Source organism: Phocoena sinus, chromosome 7 (genome assembly GCF_008692025.1).
Source record: "Phocoena sinus isolate mPhoSin1 chromosome 7, mPhoSin1.pri, whole genome shotgun sequence".
Lineage (NCBI taxonomy): Eukaryota > Metazoa > Chordata > Mammalia > Artiodactyla > Phocoenidae > Phocoena > Phocoena sinus.
The window spans coordinates 113,806,442-113,829,130 of NC_045769.1; the positions used below are offsets into that span (position 1 = coordinate 113,806,442).

The 22,689-nt window shown below is 45.8% G+C and overlaps 1 protein-coding gene across 4 annotated transcripts; it reads left to right on the forward strand.

Moving 5' to 3' along the window:
• The first annotated feature begins 3,212 nt into the window (after positions 1-3,212).
• PTPN18 (protein tyrosine phosphatase non-receptor type 18) lies at positions 3,213-20,825 on the forward strand. Of its 4 annotated transcripts, none has more exons than XM_032637935.1 (15): positions 3,247-3,865; positions 5,993-6,101; positions 6,389-6,465; positions 6,545-6,640; positions 6,753-6,791; positions 16,618-16,686; positions 17,420-17,482; positions 17,704-17,846; positions 18,238-18,304; positions 18,383-18,460; positions 18,553-18,642; positions 18,906-18,994; positions 19,668-19,876; positions 20,316-20,390; positions 20,616-20,825. In XM_032637935.1, the coding sequence occupies exons 1-15, from the start codon at positions 3,773-3,775 to the stop codon at positions 20,681-20,683; spliced, it is 1,365 nt and encodes a 454-aa protein (XP_032493826.1). In that variant the 5' UTR covers positions 3,247-3,772; the 3' UTR covers positions 20,684-20,825. The 4 variants fall into 4 exon arrangements, 1 of the variants encoding a protein (XP_032493826.1); XR_004350777.1 differs by lacking the exon at positions 20,616-20,825 and adding an exon at positions 4,402-4,462 and having other exon boundaries at positions 3,732-3,865; positions 19,453-19,876; XR_004350776.1 differs by lacking the exon at positions 20,616-20,825 and having other exon boundaries at positions 3,223-3,865; positions 19,453-19,876.
• Positions 20,826-22,689: the final 1,864 nt, after the last annotated feature.

Sequence of the window (22,689 nt, forward strand, 5' to 3'; positions counted from 1 at the left end):
AGCTTCAACTTGGTAATGGAACGGAATCATACAATATGTGGTGTTATTTAGCATTGTTTTCAAAATTTATCCATGTTGTAGCATGTGTTAGTACTTCATTCCTTTTTTTATTGCTAAACAGTATTCTGTTGTGTGTGTATACCTTATTTATCCATCAGTTTATGAAATTTGGTTTGTTTTTCAGTTTTGGGCTATTTTGATAATGCTGTTATGAGCATCTGTGTATAAGTTCTAAGTCTCTTTTATCCTATAGAATTCTCTCCTTTTAATTTTTTTTCTTTGTACTTTATTCAGTTTTATTCAGTAATTTATTCAGTTAGGAAATTGGTTTGTCTTGTGGAGCTTCCAGAGTCTGGAACAATTTATTCAGTTAGGAAATTGTAATTTATTCAGTTAGGAAATTGGTTTGTAATTTATTCAGTTAGGAAATTGGTTTGTCTTGTGGAGCTTCCAGAGTCTGGAACAAAAGCCCTCCCAAAGGCAGTTACTTCCAATCACTGGTGGATGCAGGCTGCCACTTGTAACTGGAGAGACTGGCATTTTTCCTTTTTTGCCAAATGCCAGACTTGTAGGTGGGCCAACAGGTCAGCCCACACCCAATCCAAAAATTTGTAACAGAGTGGAGCAGTGGGAGAATTTTTTCAAATTTTTTGTTCCCTTTTGTGGCCTAGCAAAAACGGAAGTCAGAAGAACTGTTCAATAGGGATGTCAGTAGTCTCAGACTATCTCCGCATAGGCCTTCTAGGTGAGGGTGGTGTCTGCCAGGTTTCTTCACTGTTTAAAAGTTACTATTTCCCCTTGGCAACATCAGCGCAGGCTGGGTTCTTCACAGTATTGCAAAAGCTTCTCCGAGTACCTTCCAGCACCCTGTCCACTTGGCTCTGTTGGGTGGCCTAGCACTCTGAGCTGGGAAGCAGGTGGCAGACTGGCATGTGGCATGTGGGCGCTGGGGTGCTCAGGATCTTCAGGACAGTGCCAGCTGCTCCCACTGCTTGGGACTGCTGCCAGTAGGGTGCGCAAGAGGGCCAGCAGCAGCAGTGAGTCCCACTGCAGGAACACAGCTTGCAGTTCTCTGGGACAATGGAGAGGGGTGAGCCAGGGCTGCTGGTGGAGGTCTTGGGGGGTCTTTCCATCCCCTACACCCAGCCTGAGCTGAGCAGAGGGCAAGCCAGGAGAATTTGGATGTTGGAGAGACATGGAGGGATGGTCAGTGTCAGGATGGTGGTCCGGTTAAACAAGAGGAGGGTGTGTAGTAGGAGGTGGACGTGCAGCTAGAAAGATAGACACCCAACCCTGGTGGAAGCATGGCAGATGGACTAAAGTCTCAGCCACTCTGTTCACAGGCCAGATAGGCAGAAAGATTCCCAAACAGGCAGGCAAACACATAGATCCCTGGCAAGACAGACTTCTAGATAGAGTCCCAGGGAGAGAGAGACTACAGCAGGACAGCCAGACAAATGGACAGATTATTGGACAGGTGGGAAGGTGCTCAGCCAGGCATCCAGAAAGACCTGTGTCCAGACACATGGACACCCCTCCCACCCCACTTCCAGCCAACCAAAAGACAGAATTCCTCAAGCATAGAGCCCCACAATTGTACAGGGAGACCATTAACTCGATGGAGAGACATTCCACTACCCAGTCAACTAGCCAGCCAGACCTTCAGCTTGACAGACTTACTCTTTGCCAGTAGGACCCAGCCTATGAGAAAGGCAGGTAGGTCCTCAGGACAGACAGATGTCTCCTAAGCCAGGGGGACAGATAGACATATACACCCCACCCTGTCAGACAAATAGACCCTCAGCCCCTAGTGGAACAGAAGATCCCAGAGTACCAGAACCCAGTTGCTGGGTTAGTTGGCCTGCCTCCCAGTCATCACCATAGGTGATATGGATGGCTCACTGACCCTCAATGTTGTCTCTGCTCCCCAGGTAGCACTGGCTGCCAGTGATCATTGACATCCAATGACATTCACTACCAGCAGAGTCCATAAAGCCCTTTCTTGATCCCACAGTGGCTGTTCCCCCTTTACTCTGGTATCCACTATACCCAAATGACTGCCATTAGTATCCATGATTACTCAGGGACTTGAGTCTCTGTGACTCCTCCAGTGGGCCTCCATATTTTCTCAAAGTTCACTGATACTTCTGTATCCTGCCACCCTGAGTCTCCAAGAACCCATGACCATCCAAGAAATCTCAGTGATTCCACTGACATTCACTATTGAGCCCTGGTTAGGGGTCCTCAATGACCTTCCCTGACTCTTTTGACCCCTCAGTTATTTAGTAAACTAACATTCCAAGTCCCAATGGCTCCTCAGTTACTTTCAGTCTCTCACTGACCTCCCAGTGACTGCCATTGACGTCTACTGACAGTCTCCATGAACATCCAAGGAACTCTCACTGGCCTCCAATGAATTCACTATCAATGTCCATCCTCAGTGATCACTGCTGACCACCTTTGAACTCTTAAAGATGACAGTGATAAACAGTCAACAGTGACTCCTACTGACCTCTCAATAAGTGAAACATCCCCACTAACTGGCTTTTTGACCTCAGTCACTTAAACTGGGGTCAGCAACCCACAGCCTGCAGGACACACACACACAAATGGTGACACATGAAATTAAAATTTAAAGTCCACAAAGTTTGGGACACAGCCATGCTCATTCCTTTACATGTTGCCTATGGTTGCTTTCACCCTGCATAGCGGAATTGAGTAGCTGGGACAAGGACCAGAGACCCAAGCCCTTTAAGAAACAGTTTGCCTGTTCTTGACTTAACACTGATGAATTAGGTCCACACTCCTCACCCCCGAGGTGAAGGATGGGCTAGCCCATTTACACTGGCCAATCCTCGGCAGGGGCTGTAGGCTTCTCTCTGCTCTCTCCAGCCTCCCCTTGGTGGCCCTGGGAGCTGGGACAGCAGCTGTCCTCCAGTCTTCTCCACATTTTCTGAAGACAAGAGTGTGGGGACGAAGGAAACTAAGCCCCTTAAAAGCACTGAGAACACCTAGTCCCTTGGAACCCACTCCCAGAGCCTCGATTCTCAGTTTCCCAGAAGGTTTATGCGGGTTGAAATCCTCAAATTAGGACTGGATGCTGGCGCCCCCAGTTCATCCTAGCCCGACCCAGAAAAAGAAGGAGCCTCAGGAAATACACGGATTCAGTCTTTCTCACAGCCCAGGTGCCCGGGTGTCATTTTCCCCCGCGGCTACCTCCCCCGACCTCCCTCGGACCCCGCCGAAGCGCAAAGCGCGGGATAGTCCCCACCCGGGGTCCCCCAGGCAGGAGTTGCAGCTCGGTCTCGGCGACCGTCTTTACTCACAGCTGCCACGCCACCCCGGCTCGGATCCGGACACAGCCTAGCTCCCAGAAGACAGAGCCAGGGAGGCCGGGCGAGGGCGTGCAGCCATCCGCCCTGCCCGGGCGCGGACCCCGGGTCCAAGAGAGAGGAAGTGGCCATGGGACCGTGCGGACTCAGCCAGCTCACGCGGAGGCCATAAAAAAGGGAAGAGCCAGCGCAGGATCCACGTCCCTGGCCCACCCCGGGTGAACCAAGCGCTCAGGCAGCCGCCCCGGTCCGGGAGCCTGTAGGCGAGGCTGGGGCGGGCTCTGAGTGTCATTGGCCGAGGGGAGGGCCCTGTCCGCCGCTGCGCACTTCCATTGGCTGGCGAGATCTGAGGAGGGGCCTCGGCAGCCTCCCACGGAGTCTACGCTTGGTGGGAGCGCGGAGCGCTACAGGTGGACTGGGCATCGCTGGCCGGCAGCGCCATGAGCTGCAGCTTGGACGCGGCGAGGAGCTTCTTGGAGCAACTGGAGGCACGGGGAGGCCGGGAGGGGGCGGTCCTCGCCTACGAGTTCAGCGTGAGTGGCCGAGTTGGCCGGCAGCGCGCCGCGCTTCGGCTCCTTGCCCTGGACGGTCCAGACGTCTGTTCTCCTCTGCGCCCTGCTGCGCTTTGCCTCTTTCTCTCTGTCTCTCTCTGTCTCTCTGTCTCTCTCTCGGCCTCCAGGGGCATCTCCTCGCCTCGAGATCTCTCTGTTTTTCTCTCCCCAGCACCTCTCTCTGTCGCACTCTCTCCCTGTCTGTCTTCACCCTCTGCCAGTTGGGTCCCAGAGGGCGATGTCCACGGCCGGGTCGGGCGGGGCCGCACACGCCCTCGGGTCCCTGCGCCCTTGCCGTGCTCCCAGAATCGTCCGGTTGCTGAGCAGGGCGGGCGCTCACCTGCGCTGGGCACGCGACGCCCGAACGCTCCAGGCGACCAGGCAGTCACTCCTGTTGTCCTGGGGAGGAAGGGGCTGGGGAAAGAGGAACCAAGAGGCCCCGCTGCGGCGAGGGTGTGGACGCCGGCTCTAATAGGCGCTGTGGCCTGTGGCGCTTTATCCGGTCCCTCTGGCCTCAGTTTCTCCTTGGGTGAAATGCGGACATTGATGACTCAACTGGCCTGAGGATTAAAACAACAGGTGTGGGTAAAAAGCGCTTAGCACATCTTGAGCTCTCACTTTGTAGGCGCCTTTGTCACTAGTTTTAAATATTCTAAACTTTACAATGGGGTAGTGCAAGCCGTATGTAAAGAATGCTAACGCAGCAGCGTCATAGGCATCGTATCTACATGTACTGAGGTATTTTAAATATAATAACATGGAAACGTGCTATGCAAATACAATATATGGTGACATCTCAAATTTAGAAATAAGTTTGGTAAATATATGTATGTATTTAATAAATGACTATATATTGTTGAGTATAATAAAAATAGATAACAGAAACATTTATGAAATAATTTTATTAATAAATAGAAAATATATAGTGAATATGTATAAATATGATTGTAAACTATAATTTACACAATAACATTGGTTAACTTCTTAAAACAGTAGAATACACATAAATACAACATAGAATTATAATTTATCAAATAAGCAGTTATTGAAGTTCCTAAGTAATAAAATATGTAATAAATAGATAAAAGAAGTTTAAGATAAATCTAAATTTACACAAATATAAAAAATATCATATATAAGAAATGCATAATAAATGCAAAATATATAATTTATTCAATATGAAAATGTACATAATAAATGTAAACATAATATCCAGGTAGTACATGACATCATGTCCATCCGGGTCTGGGTCCAGTCTGGGACAGTAAGCAGTACCAGCTGCTGGAGGCCACCCTCCTGCAGGCAGCCTCCTGTACTCTCAGGAGTCTTTGGGCCTCTCTAGGCCTTGGTTTCCTCATCTATATAGTAAAAATATTAATAGTGGTACCCACTACACTAGTGTGTCCACGAGGATGTAAATGACTTGATGGGTATAAGAACACTTAGAATTGTGGCTTGCACTCATCAGGGGGCTTGGTAGGTGTTACTTATTATCATCATGATTATGAATACTTGATGATGGTAATGCTATTCACTAATTATAATAATGGAACAGTAGTAAAGCACCTATAGTATCTAGTTACATAAGTAATGTTATTCATTATAATTCATATGCATTGTATATTGTCTTATATATTGTGTATCACCATGTTTGTTATTTTAAATGCATAATATATTACAATTATTGTTCACAATACAATGTAAATACACATTGAGTGTACAGGGGGTAGATGCTCAGAGGTCTGAGTTCAATACTCACTCACTCACTGTGCCACTTCCTGGGTGGGACTTTCAGCAAGTCACTCAAGCATGTGGTGCCTCAGCTTTCTCACCGGCATGATGGGGACGTCAATAATAGTACCCACTTCGGAGGGACCCTGCAGGTGGTTCAATGCCCTCACACAGAGCCTGGCACAGAGACGGCACTCTGAGTCGCTACTATTATGGAATCATAATTAGCAGGCCCTGTGCTATCTGGACACAGCACTCACCTCTCACAGGCCACGTGCTGTGTATCCCTGTGACAGTCTCAGTGTCCCAGGACCCTGACCTGGCTCCTCTCTTGCTCTCTTCTCCCTCCCCCGGGTCTTCTTTCTGTCCTCCCACCAGGACATCCGGGCCCACTCAGCCTCCTGGAAGACAGACAGCATGTGTTCCACTGAGGCCGGCAGTCGACCAGAAAATGTGAGGAAGAACCGCTACAAAGATGTGCTGCCATGTAAGTTGGGGGTGGGAGTGGGGACCTTCTGGAGGGAGTCGGTGCTGCTTTGCATGCCCGCACCCCGAGGCAGTGCAGGTGTTAGCCTGGATTCCCGTGCCACCACTGGGCCCCCAGAACTCTCCCTCCAAGGGCCTTGCTGTGGCTGCATTTCTCTCCAGCAGTCTGCGAGTGCACCTCGATAAGATCCCTGCTAGGTATGCTGTCCCCTGCTGGCTTTCATCTGGGAAGCCGTCAAGGCCCCTGTCACCCACAAACTCCACGTTTCTCACCTCTCCCGCTGGCAGACGATAAGACACGAGTGATCCTTTCCCTGCTCCAGGAAGAGGGACATGGAGACTACATCAATGGCAACTTCATCAGGGTCAGGCTGGGCGTTAGGGAAGGGGCAGAGGTGGTGGAGGGGACAGCGGGATCTCCATAGTGAACTTAGCCTTTACCAGGGCACAGATGGAAGCCAGGCCTACATCGCCACGCAAGGACCCCTGCCTCACACCTTGCTAGACTTCTGGCGCCTGATCTGGGAGTTTGGGGTCAAGGTCAGCTTTGGGGGGGGTGAGGTATGTCCAACATTCTGGGTCCTCCCTTGGCCCTGATAACCACACCCCCTAAACCAAATCTCCTCCCTTTCCTCTTACCCCTCTTGTCTAGGTGATCCTGATGGCCTGTCAGGAGATTGAAAATGGGCGGGTAGGTGTCCTCAGCCCCTAGAATGCATATCCTTGTGCAGAGAGGAGACAGGAGAAATCTTGCTAGCTCTTCCCTGATGCCATGACTCAATGGCCCTGTTCTTGGTGTGACCCTCACTGTACCTCTGCTAAGCCCACTATTACTATCTTTAATTTTTTTGTTGATCTTTTACCTTTTATTCATGGGGCTCAACCCCTCTCCTGCTGGTCTTCCCGCCCCATTCCATACCATAGACCATAAGGCCCTATAACTGTGGCTTCCCCAGTACAGCTCTGATCCCTCTTTCCACCTTTCTCCCCTTTATTCACTCCACTCCAACCACCCTGGCCTTTGTTCTGCCTCGGGTCCTATGCTTTGTTCCCACTGCCTGGGACATTTTCCCCTTGGCCTGCTCCATCACCACCTTCAGGTCTTGGCTCAAATACTACTTCCTCAATGAGATCTTCCTGGATCTCACCCATTTGGAACTCCAAGCACTCTCACTCTCCTTCCCTTGTCCTACTTTCATTTTTTTCTTCACAGTTCTTACCAACTTCTAACATACAAGATAATCTACAAATGTGTTATGTATATTGTTTATTCTGTCTCCCTGATAAGAAGAAAAGTTCCATGAGGGCAGGGATCTTTGTTTTGCCCATAAGCATAAATTAGTTACTCAAAGAATGTATGTCAACATTGAAGGCACATGGTTTCTGCATCCTGGCGTGCTCCATGGACAGGGCTGGGGGTGCGGTAAGTACTGCCCCGGGATGGATGGCTGATCATGGAGTCTGTACAATCTGTAGTGATGTACCATCTTCATTCCTAATTTTGATAGTTGGTCGTCTGTCTGTCTCTCTCTCCTACATTGGTCTGGCAAGAATAAAGACAAGCAAACTTTAGTTGTTGTACTAAATCTGTCCTGCTGCCTGTTTTTGTAAATAAAAATGTATAAGAACATAGCCATACTCATTTGTTTACATAGTGTGTATACCTGCTTTCATGCTACAATGGCCAAGTTCAGTAGTTGCAAGTTAAGTACATTGTATGGCTCACAAAGTCTAAACTATTATCATCTGGCCATTTATAGAAAGTTAGCCAATCTCTGGGCTAGAGGCTTATCAATTTTATTATTTTTTCAAAGAAGCAGCTTTGAGTTTTATTCAGTTTCTCTATTTTTTTCATGTTTATTTCATTAATTTCTTCCCTTTATCATTTCCTTCCTTCTGGTTTAGGTTTAACTTGCTCTTTTTTTTTCTAGTTCCTTAAGCTTAGATAATAGATTTGTGATTTTTTTCACATATAAGTATTTAAAAAAATATTTATTTACTTTTTGGCTGCATGGGGTCTTAGTTGCGGCATTGGGGATCTTTTTGTTGCGGTGCGTGGGCTCTTAGTTGCGGTGCACAAGCTTCTCTCTAATTGTGGTGCACAGGCTCAGTAGTTGCGGCATGCGGGCTCTGGAGCATGTGGGCTCTGTAGCTGTGGCACACAGGCTCCAAAGTGCGTGGGCTGTAGTTGTGGCACATGGGCTCTCTAGTTGCAGTACGTGGGCTCTCTAGTTGCGGCACGTGGGCTTAGTTGCCCTGTGGCATGTGGCATTTTAGTTCCCCGACCAGGGATCAAACCGGCATCCCCTGCATTGCGAAATGGATTCTTAACCACTGGACCACCAGGGAAGTCCCCACATATAAGTATTTAATATCATTCATTTTTTTCTATGCAGTGTTCTAGCTACATCTCACAAACTGCTATGTAGTGTCTTTTTTTTCAGTTAGCTCAAAATATTTTCTACTTTCCCTTGTGATTTCTTCTTTGACCAATGGTATTTGACCATGGCTGTGCTTAAATTCCAAATATTTGGGGGCTTTTCCATATATCTTCCTGTTATTAATTTTCAGTTCCATTGTGGTCAAAGAACAACTTTATATGATTCAAATGTACTGAAACTTGTTTTGTGGCCATGAATGTGATCTATCTTGGTAAATGTTTTGTGTGCACTTGAAAAGAATGTGTATTCTGCTTTGTCGAGTGGAGTGTTCTATAAATATCAGTTAGGTCAAATTGATTGTGTCTTTTTGAAAGACACTTTAATATCTTCTATATCTTTACTGTATCTTCTATATCCTTACTGATTTCTTTTCTCTAAATGTTCCATCAATTGCCAAGAGAGGAGTGTTGAAACTTCCAGCTGTTCTATAACTGTGAATTAGGACAAGTTTCTCAATAGTATTATTCAAATCTTATTATTCTTACCTTTTTTTTTTTTTCTTTTTGGCCATGTGGCATGTGGGATCATAGTTCCCCTGACCAGGGACCGAACCTGTGCCCACTGCACTGGAAGGGTGCCCCCTGCAGTGGAAGGGCAGAGTTTTAACCACTGGACTACCAGGGAAGTCCCTATTCTTACTTTTTTTCATCTACTTGTCCTATTATTTGCTGAAAGAGGAGTGTTGAAATCTCTAACTCTGATTTTAGATTTATCTATTTCTCCTTTCAGTTCTGTCAGTTTTTGCTTCAGATATTTTACAACTCTATAATTGAGTGCTTATACAGTTAGGATTATGTCTTCCTGATGAATCAATCCTGTTTTCAATATGTAATGTCCCTTTTATCTCTAAAAGGAAAAGGGTAATATCCCTTTCTCTAAAGTGTACTTTGATATTAATATAGCCATTTAAACTTCTTTAGATTAGAGTGTGCATGATATCTCTATTTTAATTCTTTTACTTTTTATCTGTGTTCATTTTTATTTATTTAATTTATTTTTTTGGCTGCACCACGGGGCTTGCAGCCTCTTAGTTCCCTGAGCAGGGATTGAACCCATGCCCCCTGCAATGGAAGTGCAGAGTCCTAACCACTGGACTTCCAGGGAATTCCCCATTTTTATTTTTAAACTGTGTTTGTTATAGCTGGTATATTGTGGGTACTTACTTTTTTATCCAGTCTGACAATCTCTGCCTTTAATTGGAGTATTTAGTCTTTAATGTATCAATAATGTGTCTAAATCTATGATTTTGCTATTTGTTTTCATTTGTTCCATCGGTTCTTTGTTCCTTTCTTATTTTCTGTCTTCTTTTTTACTGAGAATTTTTATGACTCTGTTTCACAGTCATTATTTACTTATTAGTTATACCTCTTTGTATTATGTGCTTGTGTTCTTAGTGGAAAGTGTACTTATCACAGTCTATATTCAAATAATATTATATCATTTCATGTAAAATGTGAGAACTTTACAATAGCATATTTCAATTTTCTCTTTCCATGCTTCAAGCTGTTGTTGCCCTAGGTTTGATTCCAAATTTAAAATATACTACACAACACACTGCTATTATTTTTCCTACAGATTATCTTTAAAAAAAACAACTTTATTGAGATACAATTCATCCATCTAAAGTGTGCAATTCAACTGTTGTTAGTATATTCCTGAGTTATACAGTCATCACCACAATGAATTTCAGAACCTTTTCATCACCCCATAAAGAAGCCTTGTATCTATTAGCAGTCATGCTGCATTTCCTACCAAACTCCACCCTAGGCGACTACTAATCTATTTTTGGTCTCTGTAGATTTGCCCACTCTGGACTTTTCCTATAACTGGAATCATATGATATGTTGTCTTTCGTGACTGGCTTCTTTCACTAAGGTTGTGTTTTAAGGCTAATGTATAATGTAGCATGTATCAATACTTCACCCATTCTTATTGCTGAATAACATTCCATTGAATGGATCTACCACATTTTATATATCCATTAATCACTTCATAGAATTTGAGCTCTTTCCACTTTTTGGTGATTATGAATATTGCTGCTATAAACATTCATGTGAAAGTTTTTGTGTAGAAGTATGTTTTCATTTCTCTTGGATATATACCTAGAAGTGGAATTCCTGGGTCATATGGTAAACTCTATTTTTAACATTTTGAGGAACTACCAAACTGTTTTCCACAGTGGCTATATCATTTTACATTTCAACCAGCAATGTATGAAGGTTCCAATTTCTCCACATTCTTACCAACACTTGTTATTGTCTGTCTTTTTCATTTTTGCTATCCTGTTTGATGTGAAGTTGTACTCATTGGGTCTTTTTTTTTTTTTCAGTTGTGGTAAAATATACATAACATAAATTTTGCCATTTTAACGATCTCAAGTGTACAATTTGGGAACATTAAGTACACTCACAGTGTTGCAAACCGTTACCAATTCCAGAACTTGTTCATCATCCCAAACAGAAACTCTGTATCCATTTAACAGTTTCTTCCCATTTCCCCTTCCTGCAGCTGTTGGTAGCCTTTATTCTACTTTCTGTCTCTATTAATTTGCCTCTTCTAGGTACCTCATATCAGTGGAGTCATACAATACTTTTTCTTTTGTGTCTGACTTATTTCATTTATCAGGTTTTCAAGGTTCATCCATGTTGTAGAGTGTACCAGAATTTCATTCTTTTTAAGGCTGAATAACATTTCATTGTATGTATGTACCACATTTTGTTTATCCATTTACCTATTGATGGACATTTGGGTTGTTTCTACCTTTTGGTTACTGTGATAGTGCTGCTATGAACATTAGTACATAAGTGTCTGTTTTGAGTCCTTGTTTTCAATTCTTTTGGGTAGTAGAATTAATTACTGGATCATATGGCAATTCTGTGTTTAATTTTGTTGTTGTTGCTTTCCACAGTGGCTGGACCACCTTATATTCTCACCAGCAATGCACAAGTGTTCCATTTTTCCATACACTCACCAAGACATGCTATTTTCTGTTTTCACTTTTATTAGCCATCCTAATGGATGGGAAGTGGTATCTCATTGCAGTTTGGGTTTGCATTTGCCTAATGAGGTGGATTTGTGGATTTGGTTTACATTTACCAAACATCTTTTCATGTGCTTATTTTTCCATTTGTATGTCTTCTTTGAAGAAATATTTGTTTCAGTCCTTTGCCAATTTTTTAATTGGGTTGTCTTTTTATTATTGGGTTGTAAGAATTCTTCTGAATACAAGTCCCTTATCAGTATATGATTTAGAAATATTTTTTTCCATTGTGTGGGTGTCTTTTCATTTTCTTTATAGTGTCCTTTGAATCACAAACAATTTTTAATTTTGAAGACTTCCAATCTATTGTTTTGATGTGCTTTTGATGTGGTATCTAACAAGTCATTGTCTAACGAAAGGTCAAAAAGATTTACTCCTATGTTTTCTTCTAAGTGTTTTATAGTTTTCTCTCTTATGTTTAGGTTTCTGATTCATTTTGAGTTAATTTTTGTATATGGTGTAAGACAGTGGTCCAAATTCATTCTTTTGTTTATAGATACCCAGTTGTCCTAGCACCATTTGTTAAAAAGAGTGTGCTTTCCCCATTGAATGGTCTTGGTACTTTGTTGAAAATCAATTGAGTGTACACGTAAAGGTTTATTCCTGGACTCTCAATTCTATTCCATTGATCGACATGTCTATCTTTGTGCCAGTACTACACGGTATTGTAGGTTTGTGGTAAGTTTTGAAATCAGGAAGTGTGAGTACTCCAAATTTGTTCTTCTTTTTGCAAGATTTTTTGGGCTATTCTGGGTCACTTGCCATGCAGAAAAGAGTTACATACCAGGCATAAATGCTTATGCTTAAAAAGAACTTCCTGCAAGGTTGGCTCTTGACTGGAAATTGGATTTCTAATAAGAGTGGCTCACCAGGCCTAAACTGTTTATACAAACAACGTGTCTATGTGACAGTAGGTTTATGTGAACATCTGCTTTCCCTCTGGGAGTCTGAAGTTTTGTCACATGCTAGTCCGAGGTGCCTACATACCACATAGAGTCCCCCAGTAAAAAACCCTGGGCACTGAATTCCTAAATGTCCCTGTGGACATTTCACATGTGTGGTCACAACTCATTCTGGAGGAATTAAGCACATTCTATGTGACTCCACTGGGAGAAGACCCTTGGAAGCTGGCACCCTGTTTCCTGCAGACTTCACCCTGTGCGCCTTCTCCCTTTGCTGTTTTATCCTGTAACCTTTCATTGTGATAAATTGTAGCCACAAGTACAACTCTATGCTGAGTCCTGTGAGCCCTCCTATTGAGTCATCAAACCTGAGGGCAGTCTTGGGAATCCACAACACATTAATTAATGTTAACATATTGTTTATATATTAATGTTAAGATCAGCTTGCCCATATCTTCAAAAAGCCCTCTAGGATTCTGATAAGGATTTCATTGAATCTATCAATTCTGGGGGTGGGTGGGAGGTATTGCAAATAATAGTTTTTTAAATATGAAAATACAGTTGATTTTTCTGTATTGATTTTGTATCCTGCAACCTTGCTGAACTCGCTTATTAGTTCTAATAGTGTGTGTGTGTGTGTGTGTGTGTGTGTGTGTGTGTGCATTCTTTAGGGTTTTCTATATATAATATCATGCTATCTGCAAGTTGACATACTTTTGCTTCTTCCTTTCCAATCTGGGTAACCTCCCTTTCTTTCTTTCTTCTTCCTTCTCTCCCCATCTTTTTTTTTCCTTTTCTTTTCTTTCCTTTCCTTTTCTTTTTTCTCTCTCTTGCTTCCTCCCTCCCACCTTCCCTCCTTTCCTTCCTTCATTTCTTTTTTCCTAACTGCACTGTCTACAACTTCCAGTACAAAAAAGTGCAAACATTCTTGTCCTGTTCCTGATCTTAAGCACAAAACATTCAGTCTTTCACCATTAAGTATTAGGTTAGCTGTGGGTTTTGGTAGATATTTTTTGTTGTTGTTGGTTTTGCTTTTTAAATCAAGATGGGGAATTTCCTTTCTATGTCTACTTCCTTTCCTATTTTTATATGAAAATGTATTGGATTTTGTTCAGATTTTTTTTCTGCATCTATTAAGTTGATCATGTGTTTTTGTTTCATTTTCTATTATTATGGTATATGATATTGATTGACCTTCATGTATTGATTTTCATATATGTGTTCCTGGGATTAATCCCACCTGATCCTGTGTAAAATCCTTTGTTAATATTGTGTTGAGGATTCTTCTGTCTATATTCTTGAGACGCTGCTTAGTAGTTTTCTTTTCTTGTGATACCTGTCTGGTTTTGGTAGCAGAGTAATACTGGTCTCATAAAATATGTTGGCAAATGTTCCTTCAATTTTTGGGAAAAGTTTGTGAAGGATTGCTATTAATTCCTCCTTTTTTGGTAAAATTCACTAGATTATCTTTTAAAGATGTTAAAAACGAGAAATACCTTTTACATTTAGCTACATATTTACCTTTTTCTTTACTCTTCATCCCTTTGTGTAGGTCTGTATTCCACCTGGTTCCTTTTGTATGAAAAGCTTAGTATAATATTTCTCATAGTGCAGTTTTGCTTGTGACAAAGTCTCTCAGCTTTTGTCTGAAAGTTATTTTTTTTTAATTTCAGCATTTTTAGGGTGTCACAGCATTGATCTCTGGCTTGCAGAGTTTCTAACAAAATTCTGCTGTCATCCTTATTCCTCAGTATGTAATGTGTCTTTTTTATGTGTGATACTTTTAAGATTTTTTTCTTTATCATTGTTTTTCAGCAATTTGATCATGAGCTACCTTGGTGTGGCTTTCTTTATGATTATTCTCCCTCTGGTTCATTGACCTTCTTGGATCTGTGGGTTCATAGTTTCATCAAATTTGGAAAATTTTCCAGCTATTGTTTATTCAAAAATAGCTTCTATTCTCCCCTCTCCTCTCCTTCTGGACTCCAGGTACACATACATTAGGCCACTTGATATATATTTCCACAGGTATCTGATTCTCTCTCTTAGTTTTTTTCCCCATTTTTTCTCTCTCTTTTTCATTTTGAATAGTTTCTATTGCTATGCCTTTGTGTTCACTGATCTTCTGGTGTCTAATCTGCTATTAGAGAGTGAACTTTTTTTCATATTCTTTTCCATTATGGTTTATCACAGGATACTGAATACAGTTCCCTGTGCTATACAGTAGGACCTTGTTGTTTATCCATTCTATATATAATAGTTTGCATTTGCTAATCCCAAACTTCCAGTCCATCCCTCCCCACCCCCTTGCCCACAGCAACTACAAGTCTGTTCTGTATCTCTGTGAGTCTGTTTCTGTTTTGTAGATAAATTTATTTGTGTCATATGTTAGATATTTAGTGATATCCTATGGTATTTGTCTTTCTCTTTCTGACTTACTTCCCTTAGTATGATAATCTCTAGGTCCCTCCATGTTGCTGCAAATGGCATTATTTCATTCTTTTTATGGCTGAGTATATTGTATATATATACCTCATCTTCTTTACCCATTCATCTGTCGATAGACATTTAGGTTGTTTCCATGTCTTAGCTATTTTGAGTAGTGCTGCTATGAACACAGGGGTGCATGTATCTCTTCAAATTATAGCTTTGTCCGGATGTATGCCCAGGAGTGAGATTGCTGGATCATATGGTAACTCTATTTTTAGTTTTTTGAGGAACCTCCATACTGTCTTCCATAGTGGCTGCATCAATTTACATTCCCACCAGCAATGTTGGAGGGTTCTCTTTTCTCCACACCCTCTCCAGCATTTGTTATTTGTAGACATTTTCATGATGGCCATTCTGACCAGTGTGAGGCGGTACCTCATTGTAGTTTTGATTTGCATTTCTCTAATAATTACTGATGTTGAACATCTTTTCATGGGTCTTAGACAGTGAATTTTTTATTTCATATATTTTATTTTTCCTCTCTAGAAGTTCCATTAAGGTCTTTTTTATATCTTTTATTTCACTTTCATCCCTTTTGTGGTTCCCTTTTCATCTTTGAACATATTTATAATATTTATAAAGGCTGTTTCAAAGTCTTTGTCTGCTTGTTTCCTCATCTCTATTGGGTCTTTTTCTGCTGCTTTTTCTCCTGGGTATAGGTCATATTTTCTTGCTTCTTTGTATGTCTAGTAAATTTTTATTGGATGCTCAATATTTTAAATTTTACAAAAGTAAATTTTGGATTTTTTACCTTCCTTTAAAAAGTGTTGGACTTTTTGTGGAAGGCAGTTGTTACTTTTAGATATTTGATCATTTTAAGGTTTGTTTCTAAGCTTTTGTAGGGCGAGTCTAGAGAAGCCTTTATTCTAGAACTAAGTTCTTCTACTTTCAATGTTTGATCCTTCAGGTTCCCTACTGAATGCCCCTTTTAATCACTCAGGTCTCTCCACTGTGGCTGGAGGAAATGTAAATTATTTCTGTCCCACTGTGAACCCTAGGAAATGTTCATCTTATAATTCCCTAGCTATTATTCCTTCAAGGGATGTTATTCCTTCCTAGCTTCATGGGGTTTCGTGTCATATGTGCCCAGATCATTATTCAGCTAAAGACTTAAGGGGACCCCTATGCAGACTTCTGGAGTTCTTTGCTTTTGTTTGCATAGTGCTGTTCTCTCAAGACCTCTGCCTTGGCCTCCCTGAGCCAAGATCTCTGGTTCCTCAACTCAGTGGGCTCATCAAACTCTCCAGGTTCTGCAGCCTGGTTACTGCCTCTTGGCAGTAAGCCGGGGAGGTCATAAGGTTTGACTCATGTGTTTCCCGTTGTTCAGTGATCACAGTCCTGCAAGGCTGTGCACCAGTGTCTGTAAGTAGTGGCTCATATATTTTGTCCAGGTTTTCAGTTGCTTACAGAAGTAGAATATTCTGGACTGTCTTCCTCCTGCACAGTCAGAAGCTCACATCTCCATTGAGTCTGTCTGTGTTTACTCTGATGAGGTTCTGCTGCCTGGCCTCCTTTGAAGTTTCAGCTGTCTGTGCTTCCACCAGCAACCTGAGCTGTCCCATGCGGGGTGTGCACGTGTTGATCTGAACTTTGAGGCAGACTCCCGCTCTTCACTCTCTGCCCTTTTCCCCTTGCCTTTTGCAGAAAAAGTGTGAGCGTTATTGGGCCCAAGAACAGGAGCCACTGCAGATTGGGCTTTTCTGCATCACTCTGGTGAGCTGGGGCAGAGGTGGGAACAGCACTTTATGAAGTCTCGGATGTTGTGGAAGATTTCACAGATGATTCTGAGTGGAAAGCTTTTGGGCTGGGCCTGAACAGTTTTCCCACAGTCCCAGTCACACTGCAGGGAGCGCTCTGGTATTAGCATTGCAAATAGTCAGAACTCATTATACACTGTTTTTGCATTTTAACCACTATCATGGTTATCTCTGTAAATGTTCATGTGCCTGGTTAGGTTCTTAAAATTCTTATTTCCCGTACCCTTTCAAAAGAACTCAGGAAAATCTCTCATAAGTCATAAATACAATTGGTATTGAATAAATACAATGAAACTTGTTTTAGAACAAAAGACGTTTCTTTGTTTCACTGTAAATGAGATTGTTGGATATTTAATCATAGTTCCTTTCTCCCCTTTGTGAAATGCTTCCTTCACAAAAGCCATGGGAGATATTCGGGCTAAATTATTTTTTAAAATATGTTGTTTGTATTTGATTTTTCTTTTGTGTTTTTTGGGGGGGCATGCTGCATGGCTTGCAGGATCTCAGTTCCCTGACCAGGGATTGAACCCAGGCCATGGCAGTGAAAGCCCAGAATCCTAACCACTAGGTCACCAGGGAACTCCCTGTATTTGATTTTTAATCAGAAATGCTTTGTTTTTTGTAAATATGTCTTTTGGCACCTGTGATCTTTGTTCTCTGCCCTCTTCTCACATGCCCCATATCCACAGACAAGGGAGACATGGCTGAATGCAGACACCACGCTCAGGACCCTTCAGGTCACCTTCCAGAAGGTACTGAAAGGGGAGGAGGAGACTCCTACCTAGGGAGAGCTGTTTCCTGTCTCTGTTTTCTCATCTGTAAAATGTGCATTAACAATAGTACCCATCTCTTCAGTTATTATCTGTTGCATTTAAATGGAGGATGTGGAGAACTAGGGCTGACATGTAACAGGGGCTCAATAAATGCATTTCTTTCTTTTTTCATTCTTTGCCCCTCATTTCCTGTGTTTCAGGAATCCCGCTCTGTGTACCAGCTGCAGTATATGTCCTGGCCAGACAGAGGGGTCCCTCGCAATCCCGACCACATGCTCGCCATGGTGGAGGAAGCCCGGCGCCTCCAGGGATCTGGCCCCAGCCCCCTCTGTGTCCACTGCAGGTTTAGGAAAATGGGCTTTATGGGGGTCTGGTGAGACAGAGGGGATGGTGGTGGAGAGGGGACAGGGAGGATAGTGCAGGGCTTGGAGCCAGTCTTACAGTCTGAGTGCCTGTTTCAAGAAACCTGAGGCCACACTTGCTCAAGTTGCAGCTGAAATGGTTAGTATTTATTGAGCACAGACTGTCTGCTAGGGAGTAAGTACACAGTTGATGCTCAACAAATATAAGCAATTAGAAAGGTTTTCCTTTCAAATTATAATCTGGGATTCTGGGAATCAAAAAGTGCTGCAGGGGACACTCCATTAAGGCCCTCACCCCCAGCCCCAAATGCCCCCTTTAAAAGGGGTTGCAGGCAGGCCCTGACCAAGCTCACTCTGATTCTCACTTGTCAGTGCGGGCTGTGGGCGAACAGGTGTCCTGTGCACCCTGGATTATGTGAGACAGTTGCTCCTGACCCAGGTATGAAGAGGGCATACAAGCGCAGTGTGGGTCCTGTGCCTATGAGGTCCTGCTCAAGTGCCCATCTCTCTGCCCTAGATGATCCCACCTAACTTCAGTCTCTTCAGTGTGGTCCTCGAGATTCGGAGGCAGCGGCCTGCAGCCGTACAGACAGAGGTGGGAGCCGGGTCTCCTCGTTCCAAGGACATATCCCTCCTGTTCTGGTCTCCCCTTCTCGATGACCCCTCTTTCCTCCCCCACCCCCTCAGGAGCAGTACAGGTTCCTGTACCACACAGTGGCTCAGATGTTCCTCTCAGCGCTCCAAAATGCCAGCCCTCACTACCAGAACCTCAAGGAGGTACCAAGGCCCCCTTCCAATCCTCAGAGACCAGGACCCAGAGCAGAGGTCTATGGTCACCACCAGCGCCAGCATCCAGCCTTTGGACTCCCTCCGGGAGCAGGGACTGACGCACTATGACATCTACCTTTGTCCTCCTCCTTGCTCCCTTATCACTGTCCCCTCTTAAGCTTCCCCCACAGAGCCCACAGTGACCTCACACCACTAGGAGCCTGGAGAGCGTCCTCCGAAGCCTCATGCCTTTCCCTCCTGCCTTTCCCCAGAATTGTGCCCCACTCTACGATGATGCCTTCTCCCTCCGGACTTCCCACACCCTTCCTGCCACAGCCCGCCCATCTGGCGGGGTCCTCAGGTACCCAGCCCCCTCTCCTCAGTCTTCCATTTTCACTTTCTCGTCCTTGGAGGCTGGCCCTTTCCTCACCCTTGAAACACCAGCCCCTTCCTTGCCGTTCAGTTCACCAAATATTCACTGGCCCTTTCTTGCAGCTGAGCTCTGGGAACCCTCCCCAAGATGATTCTTTAATCCCAGAGATCCCATTGCCTCTGCCCCTCAGGCTAGCTCCCGATGTCAGTTCTCTCCTCGCTTTTCCACTCATTAATTCAGCAGATTTTTTTTGAGGCCACCCAACTGTAAGGCCTCATGTCGGGTGCAGCAGAGACTTCAGCCCTTGGTCCCTGAGACCAGCCCTCCATTTTGAGACTCTCCCTTGCTTCTCTTTAGATGTCACTTCCTCATTCATTTATTCAACAGACAACTACACAGAAATGACCAATCCTCAATACCAATATCTTGCCCCATTCACCTGCCAGGCTGGCCCCTTCCTTCCTTCATCCACCCAACCTGCTGGGCGCTAGGGACACAGAGACGAGACCCCTTTCCCCAGAGACGCTACCACCTCGACCTCCTCGCTCCGTAACTGCGCGCCGCCTCGGGCGGGAAGGAAGCCGGTGGTTTGCACGCCGAGTGCGCTGCCCCCTCCCTCCCCAGCCTCGGCGCCGCCGCTTCACTTCCTCCCCACCCGCAGGAGCATCTCGGTACCCGGGCCGCCGGGCCTCGCCATGGCCGACACGTACGCTGTGGTGCAGAAGCGCGCGGCCCCCGCGGGCACCGGGACAGGGGCGGGCGCGCGGGCGCGCGGCGCGGAGGAGACGCCCCTCTACAGCCAGGTGACGCCGCGCGCCCGGCGGCCCCAGGCGCACGCGGAGGACGGGCGCGGGCCGCTGCCCGGCCGCGGTAAGTCGACGCGGCCCGGGCGCGGGGCTGGGGAGGGCTGGCCCCGACCTGCTCCGTCTCCCGACCCCCTGTGGCTGCGGTCTGGAGGGTCTGGAGGCCACGAGGACCCCCACCGCCCCCTCCACCGAGTCCGGCCCGGTCACGCCCCGGAGGCTGACGTCCTGGCTTCCCCGGCCACGCCTCTGGGACAACCGCCAGTCCTCTGGTCACGCCCGGAAGCGTCCCGGGCCAAACCGCGGTCTCTGGCCCGACCACCTAGTCTGGGCGGAGGTCTCCGATTTGGTCACGCCCTTGGCCGCGCACTCTCCTGCTGGGCCCCGGCGCCCGGCCTCCAGCCTGCCTTATCTGGCCTGGGAGGATGCGCATTTGCCTCCGAGTGGCTCTCCGGAACTTCGAGGGGCGGCCTGAGCCGATCTGTTAGGTGGTTTTCTGCCCGCAGTTCCTGTTGACCAAAGCCCAGCAGGGCCTGGCGCCTACGAGGACGTGGTAGATGGAGCTCAGACTGGTGGCCTAGGTAAGTCAGACAGCCTGGGTCGCTGGGACTCTCTACAGTTTTAACTGAATCCCAGGCATTTGGGGCTTTAAGATGGTGTTAGGAAAACACTCGCCCTCGGAGTCCTGTGGATGTGTCAGCATCAAACCGTGAGGGCCTGGAGGCTTGGGGGTGGCTTTCCACGAGTTGCCTACCTCTCTGCACCTCAGCTTCTCCATGATCCCTACGGTGCCCTTCCTTTTCCAGGCTTCAACCTGCGCATTGGAAGGCCTAAAGGACCCCGGGACCCGCCTGCCGAGTGGACCCGCGTGTGAGTGCAGCGCCCTTGCCTGCCTGTTGGGTGCCTGGTCCACGTGGGTTCCTGGACTGCTGAGGGCCGTGCTCTACTCTGTGACGTGCTGGGAATGGGGTTGCTGGGCTGAATCAAAATAAAAGTTTCTCAGTGTGGAAAATATGGGGGCTTTGCCTCAGTGATCATAACGTTCAAGGCATGAGGCTTGGGGAGGTAGTTGGTTGACGATGGCTGGTGAGGTTACACTGAGCATATTCAAGAATAAATTCAACCCCAAGAGTCTGGGCAGGGCTCCCGGCTGTGAAGGGAAGGATGGACAGATAGGCTTCTGGAGACTGTCCCCTTCACCACTTGAAGGACTGGTTCATCTCAGTATCTGAGCCTCCCTCACTCAGACACTCAGCTTATAACACAGGGAGATGGATGGACCCCCGTTGACCTCCACCATTCAGACAGATGGAAGCCAGGCATAACAACAGCCAAGCAGACTGATTTCAGACAGGTGAAAAGATCCCCAGATGGGCAGGCAGACAGATGGAATCCCAACCTGGACAGGCGTATAGCAATTCCCTTAGACAGCCAGACCTTCAGAGGGAGAGTCCATGGGTGGACCTCCAGCCAGAGAGAGTGACCCACTGACAGCCTAACAGACCACTCCATGCAAAACAGACCACCCAAAAGACAGACCACTTCCCCCAGCTAAGCAGCTAGACAGACATCAGCCAGATAAACCCTTGGCTGGACAGACTCCCAGGCAGATGTAAAGAGATCCCCAGCTGAATAGACACAGATGTCCTCTCAGCTAGACAGACCTCCCAGCTACACAGACCCACCCCCATGTGGGCAGACAGCCTGACAGACCTAGTCACACAGACTCCCAACTAGCCAACTGGACTCCAGCCAGGCAGATACTAGCCACACGGACCCTTGATTGCACAGATGCCCCACCCAGCCAGCCAGACTTCCAACTAGGCAGACAGGTGGGCAGACCCCCCATTTTAGCAGAGAAATTGATATATCTTCTGCTGGGAAGACACCCAGGTGGACACTCAGGCAGTCAACTGATCAGATAGGCAGATGGACCCTCATATAGAAAAAGCGTCACGAGCCAGACAGATCCTCCGCTACCCAGACCATCTGCCAGTTGGACACACACTGCAAGTCTTCAGGTAGACGGAATCCCTGCTAGCCAGATGGGCTCCTAGCCCTCAGATACATAGGACCCCATTGGATGGGTGGACTCCTAGTCGGACAGATAGATTCCCAGCCACAATGACACACCATCCTCAGCCAGAGAAATAAATGGACCCCAAGCCAACTGGCCAGCTAGATCCCAAGTTGGATGAACAGACCCCCAAACCAGATGAACGGGTAGACCCCCATCTGGACAGATGACTGGACCCCAAGTCAGACCCCTAGCTGTTCACACAGGCTTCTAGCCAGACAAGCCTCCAGCCCTTGATCTGGACAGCAGATGCACACAGACCACCAGCTTGGCAGACAAATCTGCAGCCAGCAAGACAGCCCTCTAGCCTCACAGTCACATGGACTGACCTCATACTGATAGACTGGTAAACCTCCAAGTAGACTCAGCTGGAAAAATAAACTCCGGACAGACCGACTCCCAACTTGAAAAGATCCTCAGACAAACCCATGACTGGACAGACATGCAGACCCCCAGCCAGAAAGACAGCAGCCAGACAGACCCCATCTAGACAGGTAGATACTCAGTGAGCCACACAGATCTCCAGCTGGACAGACAGACACTGGGCCACCCAGCCAGATAACCTTCAAATGAGATGGAATGCCAGGTAGACAAAAAGATGAGTAAATTTACACGATGCTTCAAAATCCTGATCCTGCTCTGTAAGCCTCCCTCCCGACGTGATCTTCCTTCTGGCAGTGTCTGTCTGACAATGTCAGGTTTATCTAGGAGGACTCCCAGTCATTCCTCCCCAACACAGTGCCTTCCCCAGGCTGTCGGAAAGCTGGCCTGTGTCTGTGACGAGCGTGGACCACCAAGGCCTC